Source organism: Pholis gunnellus (genome assembly GCF_910591455.1).
Source record: "Pholis gunnellus genome assembly, chromosome: 4".
In the NCBI taxonomy this organism is placed as follows: Eukaryota; Metazoa; Chordata; class Actinopteri; order Perciformes; family Pholidae; genus Pholis; species Pholis gunnellus.
In genome coordinates this window covers 6,921,761-6,941,416 of record NC_136530.1, presented here as the reverse complement: position 1 = coordinate 6,941,416, position 19,656 = coordinate 6,921,761, and the positions used below count along the sequence as shown (strand labels likewise).

Sequence of the window (19,656 nt, the reverse complement as noted above, 5' to 3'; positions counted from 1 at the left end):
AAACTTGTAAAGTACATTTGTATTACAGTCTGTTAACTCTTGTCAATGATTGTCTGATAATAATGTCTGCCAGCATAAGGTCCTACAGTACTCAAGAGTTCACTTTAGGGAATATTACCAATAAAGATAAAGTATCACACAAACACGTTTATGAGGTTAATATCTCTGATTTTAAACTAGAATGACTGCATGAATGACAGGAAGAAGCTCTTGCTCATCTCACTAAACAACTCACGAAAGCAGTTCTGCGTCTACTTTTACTACTTACGTCACTGAACTGCAGTAGTACAGACATCTGCCCTCCAGCACACAGGTTGATGACCTTGTTTGCACTGCATTCCTGTTAAACTTGAATGTGTTCGCAGGTAAAAGGCTTTGCTGTGACACTTTGATTTAGGAGCTCCAGATGTTGGCAAAGACGACCTCCTTCAGGATTTCACAGATGTTTTTCTTCACAGATAAATGGTGAAAAATGCTGTTGATAAAAATGGATAGACCATATCTAAATACAGGTCTTTCAGCCCAACCCTTCAAATGATATTTCTTGTTACCTTCAAGCTCCACTTAAGCTCCTTGTTTAATCAGAGTGCAGACCGACATAAATAACTTAAAAACGAGATTGTAAAGAAAAAAGTCAAACATTTATCACACTAAAGATCCAGATGGTTTATTGAGAGTTGTTGGAGACCAAAGCAGACCTAAAGGGAGACTATATTAGACTTACAGTTGGCAGAGGCACTACTTCAAATAAATGCTAAAATTGCTCCATGTACATTAGACTGTAAATAGGCAACAGTTTGCTCAAAACATTAACCACAACATTTTAAGGGGACACTGTGTTAGGTTGGTGTTGACTTTTTCTGCCACCAAGTGGTCAAAAATATTTCAAAATGAACAATGTGAAATGTGCTTGGAAAATGTGCAAATGCTTGAGGAGGTGCATCACTCTTTGCGTGAAGTGGCACAGATTTCATAAGGTTCGGGTGAAAGGGTGATGCCAAAACGGGGCTTCATCACAGGCTCCACACCCGGAGGCATGGAGAAGCTGAAGCGCTGCATAAAGGAGGTGAAGAAGAGGAAGAGCTCCATCCTGGCCAGGTTCTCCCCGAGACACATTCGCTTGCCTGCATCAAAATTACACAGCAACAATTCATCAGGCAATCGGGGACGCCCTGGTAGCTCACCTGGTAGACAACATAGTCTTTACTGCTGCAGCCCTTTTGCTGCATGTCGACCCCTCGCTCTGCCTCTTTCCTGTCTATCTTCAGCTGTGTCTAATAAAGGCAATACAAAACCCCCAAAATACCATTTATGAAATGGTACTTACCAGCAGAGAAAGGGATGAAAGCAGCTCGCTTCACAAACTTGCCCTCCTCGTTCAGAAAGTGTCCTGGGTTAAAGGTGTCGGGCGTCTCCCACTCATTCTTATCAAACAGCACCGAGGTCAGATTGGGGATTATCATAACTCCCTGGTGATTGGAATTGTAAAGGCAACTCATAAAGATGCAACATGGTCGTGTATGAGACATAAAAACTGTGTATGAGAACAGACCTTTGGGATTGTGTAGCCTCCCAGCTGAATCTCCTTGCTGGTAACATGAGGCAGACTGAGAGGAACTATGTTGCCCATCCTCTGGACCTCGTGTATGACAGCGTCCGTGTAGGGCATGTTGGCACGATCTTGCATGGACGGCTGTCTGGACTGTCCAATCACTCCGTCTATCTCAGCCTGGACCTTTTCTGTGTAACAGGACAGCGGATAAGGGAACAACAAATGAGTCTGGGACTTAATTAATGAGTGCAATTCAGGTTTGCACTTGTTTCTGCCAAACAAACTCCCAATGACTTCTTGTCCACATCTGTGAGCTCTTACCCTGGATCTCGGGGTACTTTGCCATGTAGAGCAAAGCCCAGCGCAGGGTGGTGGATGTGGTCTCAGTGCCAGCCCCAAACAGATCAAAGGCACACATTACCAGATTGTCCTCATTAAAACCAGCATCTGCTTCATCGTCCCTCTTGTCCTGATGCTGAACATTTCAAAAATACACAATGTCATATTTGCCCTTTTCACAGCAGTCATTACTACAAGTCATAGAAGGGTTAACACAGGTGTAATTGATCAAATGAATTATGGCCCTGTTCCATTGAGGGTTTTTGCATGCTGACTCACTGGAACAGCTGTGACACTACACACAACGGGACCATCATTTATTTGATCAATTATGTGTTTCCCCAAATACAAGATCAAGATGGCTGCTGTGAAAAGGGCCTATTGCTATTGATGTACATTTTAATGTCAACTTTACATGCAAAACATGATTACCAAACAACTGGCCTTGTTGTTTGAATATTTCAATAGAGGACAGACAGACATTATTGCAAGATCACTTATTCATTTTACTTTCTGAGTACATTCTCAAACTAGAGACAATCTTGCAATTTGTTCACACCGTCCGCAACACCAAATTGGACCAGGGGTCATAAAGGGAGCAAGGGGAAGGGTCGGTTTGTATTGTCATGTGTTTTCACATTCAAATGGTGTGATGGCAAATTTCCACTGTGACTATTGTCAGACACTTTGGCCCTTTTTGTCTTGTGAGATAAATCTTTAAGGTTTTAGGACCCCCAGTTATAAACAAGGTTAACAAGGTTGTTTTTTTTAATGTTTCTTAATTTCAGTATCATAGGACTCACTCGAGTCATAAAAGTAATGTTACTTCCATTTGAGTGATATTAAAGCCAATTTACAGTCTTTTTATACTTTGTCTTTCCTCAGGAATATGAGCAAAACCTTACAAATCAGGGCTGCAATATCAGCAGTCCAAAACCAAAAGACGTTCATTTTACAATTATGTAAGACAAAGAAAAGTAGCAAATGTTTAAATTGAGAAACTGGGACTGAGGAATGGTCGGTAGTTTTTGCTTGAAAGATGAATGGCTTAACAAAACAGTTTTTCTTATCGTTTGTCCACCCACCTTCTGAATCTCATTCAGGTAACAGTCAATGAAGTCTCTGGGCTCAGAGGGGTTCCAGTCTTCCTTGTGCTTATTGATTTCTATTTTCATCAAGTCCATTATTTCACCATAAATATTTTGAAGCGTGTGGTGTGGCCCCGGCAAACGCCTCATCAGCACAGGAAATGTGTTGTACAGCTGTCAATATCAATGAGAAGACTGTCAATAAGACACATTTATGTCAACGCGTAATACCTCGCAACAATTTCATCTGTGACATTAAAAAAATCAATGAATACTGATCAGGATAAGATAGTATTCAGATACATTAATCAGGTACAGTACAAAGCAAGAAGCTGTCATTAATAGCTTTGAAATGCAGTACCTGTGCCCAAATGGAGGCTTCAATCTGGGTCCCTTTGTCCAACAACCTCAACAGTTTCAGAAACTTCTCATTACTGTAATCAAAGCGATGACCAAAAACCAGGGAGCAGATGATGTTGGAGACAGCGTTGTTCATTATGAAATGTAGAGTGAAGGGTTTCCCTGGACAGTTGATCACATGGCAAACATATCAAAATATGAAAAATGAGTAGTCAGCATTATGTATTCAGATTACAGCAGTTACAGCCTGTTTTAGATATTTGTGCATCAGAATCTTTACCTTTATGATGAGCGATTTCTTTGGATATATAAATAAATTCATCCAGTATGGAGGATTCAAGGGATTTCTTGCCAACGCCAAAGTATTTGAGAGTGAAGAGGGCAAATCGCCGCTGCTGTTTCCACTTATGTCCATTAGCAAAAACAATACCTGATGAGAAAAATGTCATTTAGATTAATAACAACAGATTGGGATATAAAGGAGTTCACAGTGAGTACAAAACAGTCTGTATGTAAAGTGGAAAACCTATCTTAATTAACTCTTAATACTTGATAACTTGATTAACTTGTCATGAACATGCACTTATTCTTGATTATAGTGACAGGTTAAACTCTGGTTCATTAGCAACACTAGAACATCAAACTCATAAAGTCAGTGTCCATTCGGATTTACCAATGAAAAATGATGATTTATGGATTCAGATCACATCACTGAAAGCAACAAAGACTATCTCAAGGAACTAAAATGCATTTGAATCCTCAAAACGGATGAAATATCCTATTTTACAAATTTTAGCAGCTCCACTTGAGCAAAATATTGTATGACACTGTTCTTCATACTCAATGAGCAAAAACCATCCACGAAACGCTGCAGCCCGTCAGTGATGGAGTAGAACATCTTAAGTCAACGTGGTCATAAATAGGTCTTTACCCATCTCGGTCAGCACGTCAGTATGGAGTGGAAACTCTGGCCGATCAGACAGGTCTCCTTTACTAAGGCCCTCTTGAAGTGTGCTGAGGCCATTCAACACCACCGTCCATGAGCCGCTCATCTTCAGGCTGTACACTTTCCCATACTTCTCTGCTAACTGCCACAAAGACAACACAAGTGAGTGAGGTAAAAAGAAAACATGCCACCTTTACCTTGAGTTGTGAGAAAATGCTCAAAACAGCAGCAGAAAGTTGCAAAATATATTAGCTACGTATACTTTTTTCCTGAACAACCACATTGCATAATATCCAGTGTTGTTTAAGAATTGATTTGAAATTCAGGCAAATTGGATTTGACAACTGCAGATCTCAAAGCTGGAAAGGCTGCGGAAACTAAATGATCTTTGACCATGTGTGGGCTGTTGTTGTGTCCTTCACAGCGCTCTCATTTTTACAGTTTCAGGTTTATTAAGTTGTATCCAACACAATTATTTTAGTGTGACAGGTTCTCGAGATAATGCCAACATCTTCTATCCTATTCAAATGCTTAAAAGCAGCAATACTGCGATATTATGAAAGTACTTTACAAGTAAAATCCTGCTTTGTCCCGCAATGTCACTTATGTAGAAGTTTTATTAGCAAAATATACAAAACGTTCTCCCTGTGAGCGTTATATAATATAAGTATTACTGGTGCATTATCTAAATAGTTTTACTGTTTTGGTTGGTCAAGGTGGAGTTAATTTGAACAAGTTTAGATAGGCTACCGTCTGTGTAGTTTAATATAACAGGATCATCATACAGTACGTAGAGTTTCAAACTCTAGTTTTAAGAGCTTTATTATTTTAGTTTGTATACTATCTTACTTATATATATTTTGTAAGGTAATTTATTTCCCTCAATTTGACGACAAATGGATGCATGATCTCAGTCCCACCTTAGTCATGTCTCCATGGACATTGCTGGGGTCAAAGGAGAACATGTTGCCCACGAGAGGAAAAGCCCAGGGTCCTGGAGGAAAGCTGCTGGGCCGACGGACCCTTAAATACTCCGCGGTCACCAGGAGCACCAGGGTGAAGAGGAGCAGGCTGCGGCCGTCCAGCCACAGCCACGCGGAGGAAACACCAAAGAGTTGGTCCATTGCGACCGGCTGACTCAGGATACACTGGTTGCGGTTTCGTGTTTGTTTCCAAGAATATCACAGAGGCAGTGCGTAGGCCACACCTCTTATCTAAACACCGTGGTAAACAGTCAGTCCAACAACTGTGCTGGGAGTGACTGTTGGACTGCTGGATTGACTGTTTCCTGGAACAGCCATCACATTTAGCAACGTTTTTCTTAAAAACGCCGCAGGTGGCCTTGATCGAGTAGGCTACTAGTCGTGTTAGCTTATAACAGTTATTTAATACTTTATTTTAGATGACTTACAAGGTTTTCGCACGACTACAGCGCTATTCTTAATTATAAGGTATACCCTTAGAATTATATTCTATAATTGTCTCAATACCAAAAGATTTAATGTAAAGTTATTTATTAGCACACATACATACAAAATATTAGATGCATGCTGCTGATTAAGTTTCCGTCTCATCTCAAAGCTAAAAACTCTTCCTCCAACACCTTAGCTTTCACAAAATGATTGCTTTACTCTCTTAATACATCATTAAATGAGTCTCTACGTAAAATAAAAAGGTGTGTTCTGACCTCCATATCCTCTTGGGCAGATGTTGGAAATCCAAAATGTTTTTAAAGATGTATCACATTACCCTCAAATGAAAGAAAGCAATACAAATATTTGAATAATGTAGGTGCTTATTAATAAATTGCTGCTAGTTTGGAGCCAACTGGAAAAAACATGCAATTAAACAAAGAAAAGTGCAAATTAACCATCTATATCAGAGTTTTGTAGACCGAACGAGATATCTGCAGTGGACCTAATGACATCTCATCTATAATTAAAGCCAAATATTAGTTTGATATATTCAACAAACCCGGTCACAGTGACTGTAATCCTGAGTGGCGAAGACAGAAAAAAAACATATTGCTCCAACATTTTTTTACGTCAGCGGGATGTTACGCAGATTTCATATGGAAGTGGTGCCATAGTGATGCCAAAGCGAAAGTCCATCACAGGCTTCACCCCAGCAGGCATGGAGAAGTTGAAGTGCTGCATCAGAGAGGTGAAGAAGAGGAAAAGCTCCATTCTGGCCAAGTTCTCCCCGAGACACAACCGCTTACCTGAGACAGGAAAACAAACTGAAACAAACTAACCATTTCTACATAGAGCTTTGGTCACTTAATCAAACTAATCTACAGTAGTAGTAGCAGTCATTCTCATAAGGCCTTTATATAAAGTAGAACCTTTAACCGTTCTGGTAACTGTCATAAATTTGGTCCTAATTTTAGGTCGAGTGGTTCACAAAAAATTATAACAATACATGTTCCTTAAAACATTACCCACCCTAGCTTTAAGTAATGATGTTATAATCAGGGAAATGTACTTTAATTATTCAAAGTAAAAGTACTCTATGCAGAAAAATTGCAATATACTTAGTCACATTCCACTACTAGTGACTTGCATTTAACAATCTGCAATTATGATGTGAGGAACACCGTAGGGTCCCAGTGTATGCTGGGACAAGCTCCTGTATAAACAAGTGAAGACACCAATTAAACAAGTGGTTGTGTTGTTCCTCACCAGCAGAGAAAGGGATGAAAGCAGCTGGCTTCACAAACTTGCCCTCCTCGTTCAGAAAGTGTCCTGGGTTAAAGGTGTCGGGCGTCTCCCACTCATTCTTGTCAAACAGCACCGAGGTCAGATTGGGGATTATCATAACTCCCTGGTGATTGGAATTGTAAAGGCAATTCATAAAGATGCAACATGGTCGTGTATGTGACATAAACATTGTATATGAGAACAGACCTTTGGGATTGTGTAGCCTCCCAGCTGGATGTCCCTGTTGGTAACATGAGGCAGACTGAGAGGAACTATGTTGCCCATCCTCTGGACCTCGTGTATGACAGCGTCCGTGTAGGGCAGGTTGGCACGATCTTCCATGGACGGCTGTCTGGACTGTCCAATCACTCTGTCTATCTCGGCCTGGACCTTTGCTGTGGAACAGGAGGGGAAAAGAAAAAAAGTTACAGTATTTAATAGTACTAAATGTTTTATCAACAGGCTGCAAACTCATGGAAAGATGAAGCACCACCACATTAGTGAATAGAATGATTTGTGTTCCTGTTGAAGTCATGAGTGGATTTGTTTTAAAGGAAGTTTGTTGCACAGAATTAGACATGAATGTGTAGGGCACTGGTGATTTCACCATATTTGTCCCCTTGGAAATAAAAGTCGTGACATTATGCATCTAATTTCTACACTTACAAAATGACCACCAATACATGTGTTAACCATTTGCACATTATTGAGCGGGAACAAAGAGCTTCACTGATTTGGTCGGTGCTCTTACCCTGGATCTCGGGGTACTTTACCATGTAGAGGAAAGCCCAGCGCAGGGTGGTGGACGTGGTCTCAGATCCAGCCACAAACAGATCCATGACACACGCAACCAGGTTTTCCTCATCAAAACTGTCATCAGCCTTCCCCTTACTCTGAGAGTATATGCAAATAGATGTGTTAAAACATACTGTTAAATTATTTTTAATAACTATGTTGTTTTACAGCCAGGGTTACAGTATTTTATTATGGTAAACTAAAAGCTTTTAATGTGTACTGGACTTTGCATCTTGAAAAAGGCTTGGCTTTGTTTGATTAAAAGAAGTGAATGCTCTTGGAGATAAGACATGTAAGGCAGAGGCCATGGCAAAAGGGCTTATTAGGTCTTTGCACATTTCAACACATAGCAGCAAGGAGTGATGCCACAATTAAACTGTGTCAGGACAACACATTAACAGCTGAAAGTTCTGATGTAGATGCAAAACAAGCAGATATGATGTTCACAGGAACTTCATGAAAACCACAGCATAAGAAAAACAAAGCAACATCTAGTGCCAATCACCATCTGAATCTCCTTCAGGTAGCAGTCGATATAGTCTCTTTTGTCGGAGGGATCCCAGTTCTGTTTGTGCTCCTTAAGCTCTACCCTTATGAAGTCCCTTACACTGTTCCAGATGTTCTGGACTGTCTGATGAGGCCCTGGCAAACATCTCATCAGCAGAGGGAAGGCGTTGTAAAGCTGCAGAGTAGAGCAGATTGGAACAATAGCATGTTGAAAACCCATTTTTTTCATAACAATCAATAGCAAATATTGAAATCCCATCTACAAATCGGCTTTTTTTATATCTTACTATATATGTACCACATATTACAACTACTAGCATGAATGATTAACTGATTCACAAGAACGTATGATATACAGCATTAGGATTCCATCAACAGTTGTGAAATGCTGTACCTGTGACCAAATGGAGGCTTGGATTTCGACAGCTTTGTCAAACCACTTGATCAGTTTCATGAACTTCTCATCACCATATTCAAAGCGATGTCCAAAAACCAGGGAGCAGATGATGTTGGAGACAGCGTTGTTGATGACGAGGTGTGGATCGAAGGGCTTACCTCCACAATTGAACAGAAAATCTGATTTAGATTGTGTATTTGTTATTGTGTATTACTCTTAATGTGTTGCTGTGCATTTACTATTTACCTTTGTGGCTGTTGAAGTCTTTTGCACAATATGTAAATTCATCCAAGATGATGGGTTCAAGTGACTTCTTGCCAAATCCAAAATATTTGAGGGTTGAAAGTGCAAAACGCCTCTGCTGCTTCCATATATTCCCATTACTGAAAATTATACCTGATAGTGGACAAAACGGAATTAAAATGAACTAAATCGAAATCAGGAAAATACAGGAATATTCTTTTCCAAAAATATTAAATAATAATAATAAAAATAGGTAAATAATAATAATAATATTAAGGTACATTTGTAATAAAAAAAATGCTATATAAAAATACATGTGTTACGTGTGACGCACACCAACAGGAAAGCTAATAGGTTTCTAATGAATTCTGTGACAACCACACAGGAGATGTTGATCAGAAGAAGCATGCAAGAATGATGCTGAAGGGTCAACAAAGCTGAGGTTCCCAGTAGCAAAAACACCTCTATCTTTTGTTAATTCGTTATGTATTAACAAATGCGTTTATCAATAACTTTAATTCCAAATAACTTTTATCCACTGTCACAAAACAAGGTTACACAGTCATGTACTAGTCATGAAAAGGGTACAACAAACTTTGAACCTATGGGCAAAGACAACTATAACACTGATTGGGGGGAAATCAATGTATCACGCAGTGTATTCACTCAACCATGCTTTCCTCTATGAGTATGACAAGAGTCAAATAGCAGTCAGATACAAAGGCTTTTCATCTATGTGTGTGTGTGTGTTAGGTCTGCTCACCTAGTCCATGACTTACGTCCATCACCAGCGGGAGCTCTGGGCGGTCTGCCAGGCTGTCTCCCTGATTAACCAGAGCTTCTTTCAGAACCTCGAACCCGTTTAACACCACCATCCATACCTGGCCCATTCGAAGGCTGTACACATCTCCATATCTCCCAGCTAACTGTGAGAGGAGGAAGAGCATGATGCTTAACATGACAGACAACACAAACAGTCCCATTAGGAAACCTGTAACATTTTTAACGGTCTATGTTTTTGACATCTGTTACCTGTGTCAGACTCTCATGGGTCCTTTTGTAATCCACAGTGAATATGTTGCCCACAATAGGAAATGCCCGGGGCCCTGGAGGGAAGCTTCCCAGCTGACGATTCTTAATATAATCTGCAGTGAGGACGAAGACTACAGTGAAGAGCAGCAGACTTTTGACATCCCAGTTAACATAGGATCCAAGTACAGAAAAGATTGAATCCATTCTGTAATCGAGGACTCAAGCCTGTCTCAATAAAGCCTGTGTTTTCCTTGCTTCACTTGTCACATAAAAGGCAGGTGTTGGTAAAAAAAGTGACTTCCCTCTCCTATGAGTGGGGAGCTTGATGATATTGGCTCTTAGCAGCACAAGAACGTCCTACTGCTTGCACTGAACTCTGCCCTCTTTATATTAGACTTTCGGCCTATGTCGCCAGATAAGCTTTCTTGCTCGATTTAAACTCCGCCCTCTGCCTCTCTCACTGGCAAGTGCATGGCCCAATCCCAATCTCCACCCTTACGGTCTCAAGGATTTTGAGGCGCGCTCCTGCAAAGTCTATGAGGGTTTAGGGATGTCCCATTGTCAAATCGTCGAGCGTTTGAGCCTTTAAACTTTATACATCTATATCGGCAGCTGTTGTGCTGGAACTTACCACAGGAAAGGCATTGGAAATTGACATCCCACCAAGGTCAAACCTACTTTGTAGTTTAGTCAGTGTTGTGTTGTGTTGTGTGTGTGTGTGTATTGTATGACTTTGGTGTACATTAGACTGCAGTTGCCTTAAATGTCCTGCGGTTGACTGAGATAGCGCTGACTGTGGAGCCAGATTTGGGTTTCCAGATACTGCATTATTCAAAATTCATATCCTTTTGGTCATATGTTGGAAATCCACAATTGAACACACATTTTTTAGATGTATCACACAATTTAGACTTTAATGAAAGAAAGCAACAGAAAGTGACTGATGTCGCATTTGTAAATAAAAAGTGATTTACAAAAATATTAAACAATTGATTCAGGCTATGCTAAACTAGCCTAAAAAACACTGATCTATTTTAAAGCCAAATATCAGTTTGATATATTCATTAACCTTGTCACAGTGGCATGATCATACGTGCTGAGCACAGAAAATCTGCTTTTTTAATTGTTTTTCATTTTAGAGCCACACTCAGCGGGACGTTACGCAGACTTCATATGGAAGTGGTGACAGAGTGACGCCAAAGTGAAAGTCCATCACAGGTTTCACCCCAGCAGGTACTGAGAAGGTGAAGTGCTGCATGAAGGAGGTGAAGAAGAGGAAAAGCTCCATCTTGGCCAGGCTCTCCCCGAGACACAACCGCTTACCTGTGACAGGAAAACAAACTGAAACAAACTGGACATTTCTTTGAGACACGGTTTTGGCCCAGAGGTCATTCTCATAGGGCTTTTATAGGGAGTAGAACTGTTATCTGTGCTGGTAACCATTTGAAATTTGTTCCTGATTTTGTGTCTAGTCAAAAGGTCAGAGGTTCACCAAAATCCTTAACCATCCACTCTGCTGGTGCCCACTATTAACGCTAAAGTAATAAACACTTCCCACTCTTAATCTTATTAATTCCTCATTCCTGGTGTACATTAAAATTACTTTACATGGAAAAAAAGATTAGCATCGCTGCAAACCCACCCAACGAAGGCGGCAGACATGTTCAGACCAGGCTGGCACATTTGTTGGGGGGGTTTGCAGCGATGCTAATCTTTTTTTAAGAATTTTTTAAGAAATCTTTAAGAAATTTTTAAGAAATTTTTAAGAAATCTTTAAGAAATTTTTAAGAAATTTAAGAAATTAAATTATAACTGGTATGGAAGTGCAGTGGTCAGTGACTGACATCAACCACAAGAAGGACGTGGTTATGATCCCAGGCCTCCATCTTGTCTGTGTCCTCTGCCTGATCATGAGAGTTTACCCCTGGGCCGATCAGCTATTATTATGTGAGGATCCGCGTAGGGTCCCAGTGTTTGCTGGGACAGGCTACAAGCTCCCCTATAAACAGGTAAAGACACTAATAATACAAGTGGTTGTGTTGTTCCTCACCAGCAGAGAAAGGGATGAAAGCAGCTGGCTTCACAAACTTGCCCTCCTCGTTCAGAAAGTGTCCTGGGTTAAAGGTGTCGGGCGTCTCCCACTCATTCTTGTCAAACAGCACCGAGGTCAGATTGGGGATTATTATAACTCCCTGGTGATTGGAATTGTAAAGGCAACTCATAAAGATGCAACACGGTCGTGTATGAGACATAAAAACTATGTATGAGAAGTGACCTTTGGGATTGTGTAGCCTCCCAGCTGGATGTCCCTGTTGGTAACATGAGGCAGACTGAGAGGAACTATGTTGCCCATCCTCTGGGCCTCGTGTATGACAGCGTCCGTGTAGGGCAGGTTGGCACGATCTTCCATGGACGGCTGTCGGGACTGTCCAATCACTCCGTCTATCTCGGCCTGGACCTTTGCTGTGAAACGGGGGAAACAGACAGGAGTTGTAACAGTATTTCATCAACAGGCAGCAGAATGCTCATGGAGAGATAAAGCACAATGCAGCACTGACACATTAGTGAATAGAATGATTAATGTTCCTGTTGATTTGCAAACTTGCACGCAGTCATTCGAGGCTGTACTGTATGTTTTACAGGAAGATGTTCGTTGCACAGAATTAGTCATAAATGTGAAGGTCTCAAGTGATTGCACATTAATTGTAACCTTGGGACTAAAAGTAGTCGCATAATGTGCCTAATTTTCACTTATACAACATTTGTTTAAGTATCAATCATTTGCACATTATTGAGTCATAACAAAGAGCTTCACTGATTTGGTCGGTGCTCTTACCCTGGATCTCGGGGTGCTTTACCATGTAGAGGAAAGCCCAGCGCAGGGTGGTGGACGTGGTCTCAGTGCCAGCCAAGAACAGATCCCAGACAGATAAGACCAGGTTTTCCTCATCAAAAGTACTGTCAGCCTGCCCCTTACTCTGACAATACATACAAATACATGTATTAAAATGTGCTGCAAAATAATTTGGAACAAGTGTATGTTACAGCTATCACAGCTGGGGTTATAATAATCTATGATGGTTACTTAAAGGTATATTATGCTGAAATTTCCCAAAAAACAATGTGGACCCATAAAGTAATACCTCTCAATCATCACTTATGAATAGCACTGACGTGTGTGGCTGTATCTGCCTGTATTTTCTCTTTTCTTCTTATTTCGCGATGTTTCTGGTCATCAGCCTTTGGGCTGTGGGTGTGTAGCCCCCATAAGTAGGACTTTATAAAAAAAAGGTAGTGACCAGGTAACATCTCTATCTGATTAGATTAAAAGGAGTGAATGCTGTTGGAGATAAGACATGTAAGGCAGAGGCCATGGCAAAAGTGCTCAGCAGATCTTTGCACATCAACACATAGCAGCCAGGAGTGATGCCACAATTAAACGGGTCAGTACATGAACAGCTGATAGTTCTGATGTAGATGCAAAACAAGCAGTTATGATGTTCAAAGGAACTTCATGAAAACCACAGCATAAGAAAAACATCTAGTGCCAATCACCATCTGAATCTCCTTCAGGTAGCAGTCGATATAGTCTCTTTCGTCGGAGGGATCCCAGTTCTGTTTGTGCTCCTTAAGCTCTACCCTTATGAAGTCCTTTACATTGTCCCAGATGTGCTGGACTGTCTGATGAGGCCCTGGCAAACGTCTCATCAGCAGAGGGAAGGAGTTGTAAAGCTGCAGAGTAGAGCAGATTGGAACAATAGCAATTAAAAAGGCATTTCAGAGAAAGATTGACTATTAAAACCTAAACCACATATTAAAATCCATTTATTCCACCTTGAGCTGTGTGTGTACAACATATTGCATACCTGTGCATAAAGAGAGCCGAGCATGATTGATAAACGTTCAGATATACAATGAGAAATGTATTTCAGAACAAAGTCAAACAGCATTAAGATTCCATTAACTGATTCACAAGAACGTATGATATACAGCATTCCATCAACAGTTGTGAAATGCTGTACCTGTGCCCAAATGGAGCCTTCGATTTCGAGACCTTTGCCAAACCACTTCAACAGTTTCATGAACTTCTCATCACCATATTCAAAGCGATGTCCAAAAACCAGGGAGCAGATGATGTTGGAGACAGCGTTGTTGATGACGAGGTGTGGATCGAAGGGCTTACCTCCACAATTGAACAGAAAATCTGATTTAGATTGTGTATTTGTTATTGTGTATTACTCTTAATGTGTTGCTGTGCATTTACTATTTACCTTTGTGGCTGTTGAAGTCTTTTGCACAATATGTAAATTCATCCAAGATGATGGGTTCAAGTGACTTCTTGCCAAATCCAAAATGTTTGAGGGTTGAAAGTGCAAAACGCCTCTGCTGCTTCCATATATTCCCATTACTGAAAACTATACCTGATAGTGAACAAAAAGGAATTCAAATTAATTAAATCAGGAAAATGAATGAATATTCTTTTACACATTAACTAAATATTTTATATTAACAGTCCATGTAATACCCAACTTTTATTGGTCGAATTTAGCTTTCGATGCACTTTTCTTTATTTCTACAGTGCTGACATATTATTATGAATGGTCAAAATATTTGGGAGTTGGTCTTTAAAGTTGTAACTGCCAAAAAAAACAATAGTGCATCAATATTCAAATGAAAAACAAAGTATGAAAAATAAAACTATAATGCTGATTGGGGGGGCAATTAATCACACTTAATGCTTTCCTGTACCACAGACATCACAATAGCAGTGAGTTGAATACAGACTGTGTGTATGTGTGTGTGTTAGGTCTGCTCACCTCCTCCATTGGCTATGTCCTGCAGCAGAGGGAGCTCTGGGCGGTCTGCCAGGCTGTCTCCCTGAATAACCAGAGCTTCTTTCAGAACCTCGAACCCGTTTAACACGACCATCCATGCCTGGCCCATTCGAAGGCTGTACACATCTCCATATCTCCCAGCTAACTGAGACATGGCAGATAACACAAACAGTCCCATTAGGAAAACCTGTAACATTCTTAAAAGTCAATTTTTTTACATCTGTTACCTGTGTCAGACTCTCATGGGTCCTTTTGTAATCCACAGTGAATATGTTGCCCACGATAGGAAATGCCCGCGGCCCTGGAGGGAAACTGCCTGGCCGACGGTTCTTAATATAATCTGCAGTGAGGACGAAGATTACAGTGAAGAGCAGCAGACCTTTGACATCCCAGTTAACATAGGATCCAAGTACAGAAAAGATTGAATCCATTCTGTAATCAAGGACTCAAGCCTGTCTCAATAAAGCCTGTGTTTTCCTTGCTTTTCTTGTCAAATAAAAGACTGATGTGTTGCCAAGAGCCAGTAATATAACTACAGTATCTCTCTCCGGGTATAAGAGAGGCTAACTATTATCTCTTGTCGACATATCTAAAGCCTACTGCTTGCACTGGACTCTGCCCTCTCAATACTTAGTAAAGCTTGTAAACAATCAGTGACCTTAACAATTGCTCTGATTTTGCAGTGAAGGGAATATAATTTGTTTTATGGTGTGACTAAGGCAAAGTGTAATCTCATCGTATGTATAACAAAGAGGCAGCCAAAATGTAAATGATTGGATACCAAAACGTAATGTTTATTGTGTTCATAGAATAACACTGCACCGGTGATCAGATAAAACTTTGTGCTAACATGTGTTAATGTCATTTAAAATGTACATTAAACAACTGTTGAGTTAAACTACTGATGCTGGGTACATGGTCCACTGGAATTATTATTAGAGGAAACATGTAGAATCTATCACAGCACCCATGTGCATTAATCACTCAAAAAGTAGTGCAATAAAAAAACAAGTGCTTCACAATACCTTTGATAAAACAGGGCACTCAAATAACCATGAACAATTACATTGTACTTTAAAACTCGCTTTCACAGCCGTCTGGCCCAGCATGTTAGGCAAATATGCAAACTGTTGCCACAAAACGGTGGCCAATGATTTTTTGTGTGATACTTAATTTAGCTGGTGTAGAACTACTTCTCAACACATGATGGTGGTATAGAGAGCTTCATACATTTGGTCGAGGGAAATTACATAACCAATTTCAAAATAAAACACAATAAACGCTTCATTAAATAACAAAACTCGCAACTTTTGTTGTGAAAAACGCTACTGAGTGAGTGACAGGGTAATTGTTAGTGTATTTGTTCTTATAACTAATGCTATTATAAACGTTATAGTTATACTGTAGGATGTCGTGACTCCGGACATCGTAAACAAAGTTGTTGAGCGTGAGGTTTGTTGTGAAGGTCCGATGACCGGAAACTGCGAGGCTAGTTTTTCGCTAACTTCGTAGCTAACTGCTGTGCTCGTGTGACCCTCTGTGTCCTCCAACACTCGAGATTTGACAGGCGGCCATCGCAGGACAAGAACACCAAAAATCATGGTTTTCGAGGAGAAGATGATAATGAACGGAGAACCCGAGGATGTTAGTAGCTACGACAGATTTAAGATAACTATGCTAAGCCAGTAACGTTTGATTATCTTAGCTAGCAAGCTAACACAACAAGGCTAAGCTAACGCCATATCATCACTAGCTTAGCCTTAGCTAACGTTTCCATTGGCGTTCAGAAACATGTTGAAGCTTATTCATGCAGCAGAATACAACATGTAATTCTACTTTGTCATTTAGTAAAGTTGTCTTGCTAATTGTTAAATGTGTAACCCCTACCAAAACAACTGCCTGACGGCAGGAAATGAATTATGTGATTGATTGGGTCATGTAAGGTTATGTCTGTTTCAGGAGGAGGAAGAAGAAGAAGAAGAGGAAGAGGAGGAAGACATGGTGGTATGTTCATCCACACATCAGATTGAATATATGTTAACTGTGTCTCTGTATTTTTGTAAGAACACGAGTTTGATCACGAGTCTGACCGCCTTTTAATTTAGGTTAATGAGCATTTATTTTGAATAAGCCGGAAGACACACCAGTATTAAACTGACAAACATGAGAAACACAAAGGTGTGTTTAGACGTTATTGCGTGACCAGTAATAAAAAGACAAAGGGTCATTTCAGGTCTTCTCCTTTGCCACCCCCTCCCTCTGGACATGTATTTATAAATACATGAGACATTTTTCTTTCTCCACATAAAAGAATGTTAAAAATGTACCTACAGAACCCCCTTTTCACTGGTGGTTTTGCTGGTTATGCATTGAACTATATGAATCCCCTTCATACACTTATACATTCAGTAACAAGTTGTATCAGGTACAACTTCATGGTCATTTTGGTAGTTTGTGATGGTGCTGCTGCTTAGATGTTTACAACCTATTTAGTTTATCCTGGCTGATACCGACGGGGCGAGTGAGTGCGGTGCTGAATCTACTGAATTGCGTCGCCCCCTTTTTTGAAGGACACTCCGCAAGGTACGTGCTCTGAATGCTGCACTGTGTGTTTCAGGATCCCCTTGAAACGATGCGACAGAAATGTGAAGAGGCGGAGCACTGCGTTCACACTCGGGAGCGTCTGGACCATTGTGAGACCAGAGTTGGCTCCCGGTCTTCGACAGCGGAGGATTGTACCGAGGAGCTGTTTGACTTCCTGCATGCCCGTGACCACTGCGTAAGTGTTGACATTAGCCGGTTGTTACAAGCAGGAAGATGAAGAATACACCACCGAAGGAGTCACGCTTCATGTCTATGCATTGGTTATCCATTTTCAAGTAGAATATGAGTAGTAATAGACTTTTTTTGCAAGATAAGTTCAGTTGAGAAATGTGGTTTGCGAATAATTCACAGTTGACTCAGGATACACTTAACTTAAAAATATGCTCCACACCACCCCTCCAGTTTGACGTAGGTTTTGTGGGATAACTGTATCGAAGAAATAATAAATGTTTTTTACCAAACATTTGCAAGTATGTCCTGCACATCACAAGCAGCAACTTAGTGATATTAAAATGTTTTTTTTGTTTGCAAAATGACTTTAGGCACTTAAGTTTACATTACATTACAGTCATTTAGCAGACGCTTTTATCCAAAGCGACTTACAATTAGTGTATTCAACATAGGTATTCAAGAGAACTACTAGTCACCAGAAGTCATAAGTGCATCTACTTGTTTAAACAATCATCTGGAAGCATAACCCAGAGCAAAAGTACAGTGCAGAAACAAACTAGTACGAATACAAAAAGTGCAACAAACTAGTATGAATACAATAAGTGCTAAGTGGAAGGCTCCGGGTAGGCCTTCTTGAAGAGGTGAGTTTTCAGCCTGCGCCGAAAGATGGGCAGCGACTCTGCTGTCCTGACGTCAGTGGGGAGTTCATTCCACCATTGTGGGGCCAGGACAGAAAACAGCCGTGACCGGGTCGATCAGGCGCAGGGACCTCTGAGCGACGGGGCCCCGAGGCAGTGGAGCGAAGTGGTCGGGCGGGGGTGTAGGGCTTGACCATGGCCTGGAGGTAGGAAGGAGCTGTTCCTTTCACTGCCCTGTAGGCTAGCACTGGATGCGAGCTCTTACAGGGAGCCAGTGTAGAGAACGGAGAAGGGAAGTTGTGTGGGAGAAGTTCACTTAAGTTTACTGCATTAATTAACTTCCTCTCGTCCTCTGTAGGTGTCACACAAACTGTTCCATTCGGTCAAATGAAGTCCTCCCCGACGGTTGCACAACTGGCTGATGACATTCTTCAAATATTATGAGGAGAACATTGATTTAAATACATCCATATGTGGATCTGCTGTATGTTGTAACTTTAAATGTATACATTATTGTATCTGTATAAGTATTTAACAAGGTAGCCTGAGTCAATATTTCATTAAAGTGGATGGCTTGAAAACCTTACCTGGTGTCACAAGTTTGTTTTATGACTCTATATATCAATACAAGTTGGTAAATAATTTGTGTTGAGATGAACCTCTGTACACGGATTCCCTCGCAATCTTCCCTCCGTCCGATAATCCACATTACCACTACTTTTATAATCTGTGTATTGGCAATAAACTTGACGCCGAATGATTCTTCAGAAGTAGTAACTCCATTTAAAAAGGTTTACTCAACAAAAATAAAGTTAAAATAAGGAACAGTAGTCAGTAGTGCAACTAAAGGAGCATTTTAACTTTTTGTATATATAAATCACTTAACACATCTTATTAAGGCTAATATAGTTCTTACATTCCCGAAGAGATGAAGTTTCTTTTAAGTTGTAAGGACTTTTTGCTATGAATGCCTCGTCATGTTATAGCCAGTTTAATTTAACACTTAATCTGTAAATGTCGTGTATGTGATTATAGCACAAGGACAACCAAGAAGGGCAACTTTTTAAAGTATTAAAAAAGACCATAGTGTCACTGGAATCTGGAGATGCTTCACTACAAATGATGCAATAATGTAACTTTAAAAATAAATGTAACTTGATACAAGTGTTGCCGTCTGTCGGTGAAACGGGGCCAGTTGTCTTGCGTCTGGTTAGACTTTGAAGCCTGACCTCAACATGAACTTCTTAAACTTTACTGTCAAATAAAATGTGAAATGAGTGACAGAATAAAGTGTGGCCTGTAAAACTACTCACTCTGCCTTTTTTTAAAAAAAAAGGGATTTGAATCCTCCTCCGAATTTTGAGCATTTTAGAATTATTTTCTGTATTCTATGTTTATTGTATTGTTTAGATAAAGTGTCTCACTTGAGGCAGCACTGGCGCCCTCTAGC

At 40.4% G+C, this 19,656-nt stretch overlaps 3 protein-coding genes across 4 annotated transcripts; 1 reads left to right on the top strand and 2 right to left on the bottom strand.

Moving 5' to 3' along the window:
• Positions 1 to 657: 657 nt before the first annotated feature.
• On the bottom strand, positions 658 to 10,327 carry LOC306694830 (uncharacterized protein). Its single transcript, XM_079157858.1, has 18 exons — positions 9,959 to 10,327; positions 9,690 to 9,852; positions 8,930 to 9,079; positions 8,681 to 8,841; positions 8,285 to 8,461; positions 7,736 to 7,877; positions 7,192 to 7,379; positions 6,967 to 7,108; positions 6,334 to 6,506; positions 5,206 to 5,448; positions 4,271 to 4,427; positions 3,620 to 3,769; positions 3,341 to 3,501; positions 2,977 to 3,153; positions 1,874 to 2,027; positions 1,553 to 1,740; positions 1,328 to 1,469; positions 658 to 1,124 (listed from the first exon to the last, which is right to left on the bottom strand). The coding sequence occupies exons 1-18, from the start codon at positions 10,160 to 10,162 to the stop codon at positions 943 to 945; spliced, it is 3,054 nt and encodes a 1,017-aa protein (XP_079013984.1). The 5' UTR covers positions 10,163 to 10,327; the 3' UTR covers positions 658 to 942.
• A 530-nt stretch (positions 10,328 to 10,857) lies between these two features.
• On the bottom strand, positions 10,858 to 15,370 carry LOC306695291 (cytochrome P450 2J2-like). 2 transcript variants are annotated; one of them, XM_079158503.1, is made up of 9 exons: positions 15,021 to 15,370; positions 14,776 to 14,938; positions 14,230 to 14,379; positions 13,981 to 14,141; positions 13,514 to 13,690; positions 12,795 to 12,936; positions 12,234 to 12,421; positions 12,009 to 12,150; positions 10,858 to 11,281 (listed from the first exon to the last, which is right to left on the bottom strand). In XM_079158503.1, exons 1-9 carry the CDS (start codon positions 15,222 to 15,224, stop codon positions 11,106 to 11,108), a joined length of 1,503 nt encoding a protein of 500 aa, XP_079014629.1. In that variant the 5' UTR covers positions 15,225 to 15,370; the 3' UTR covers positions 10,858 to 11,105. The 2 variants fall into 2 exon arrangements, with proteins under 2 accessions (XP_079014629.1, XP_079014630.1); XM_079158504.1 differs by having other exon boundaries at positions 14,776 to 14,934; positions 15,021 to 15,076.
• Positions 15,371 to 16,303: 933 nt separating this feature from the next.
• Positions 16,304 to 18,792, top strand: uqcrh (ubiquinol-cytochrome c reductase hinge protein). Its single transcript, XM_079158646.1, has 4 exons — positions 16,304 to 16,437; positions 16,753 to 16,797; positions 17,411 to 17,572; positions 18,565 to 18,792. The coding sequence occupies exons 1-4, from the start codon at positions 16,393 to 16,395 to the stop codon at positions 18,595 to 18,597; spliced, it is 285 nt and encodes a 94-aa protein (XP_079014772.1). The 5' UTR covers positions 16,304 to 16,392; the 3' UTR covers positions 18,598 to 18,792.
• Positions 18,793 to 19,656: the final 864 nt, after the last annotated feature.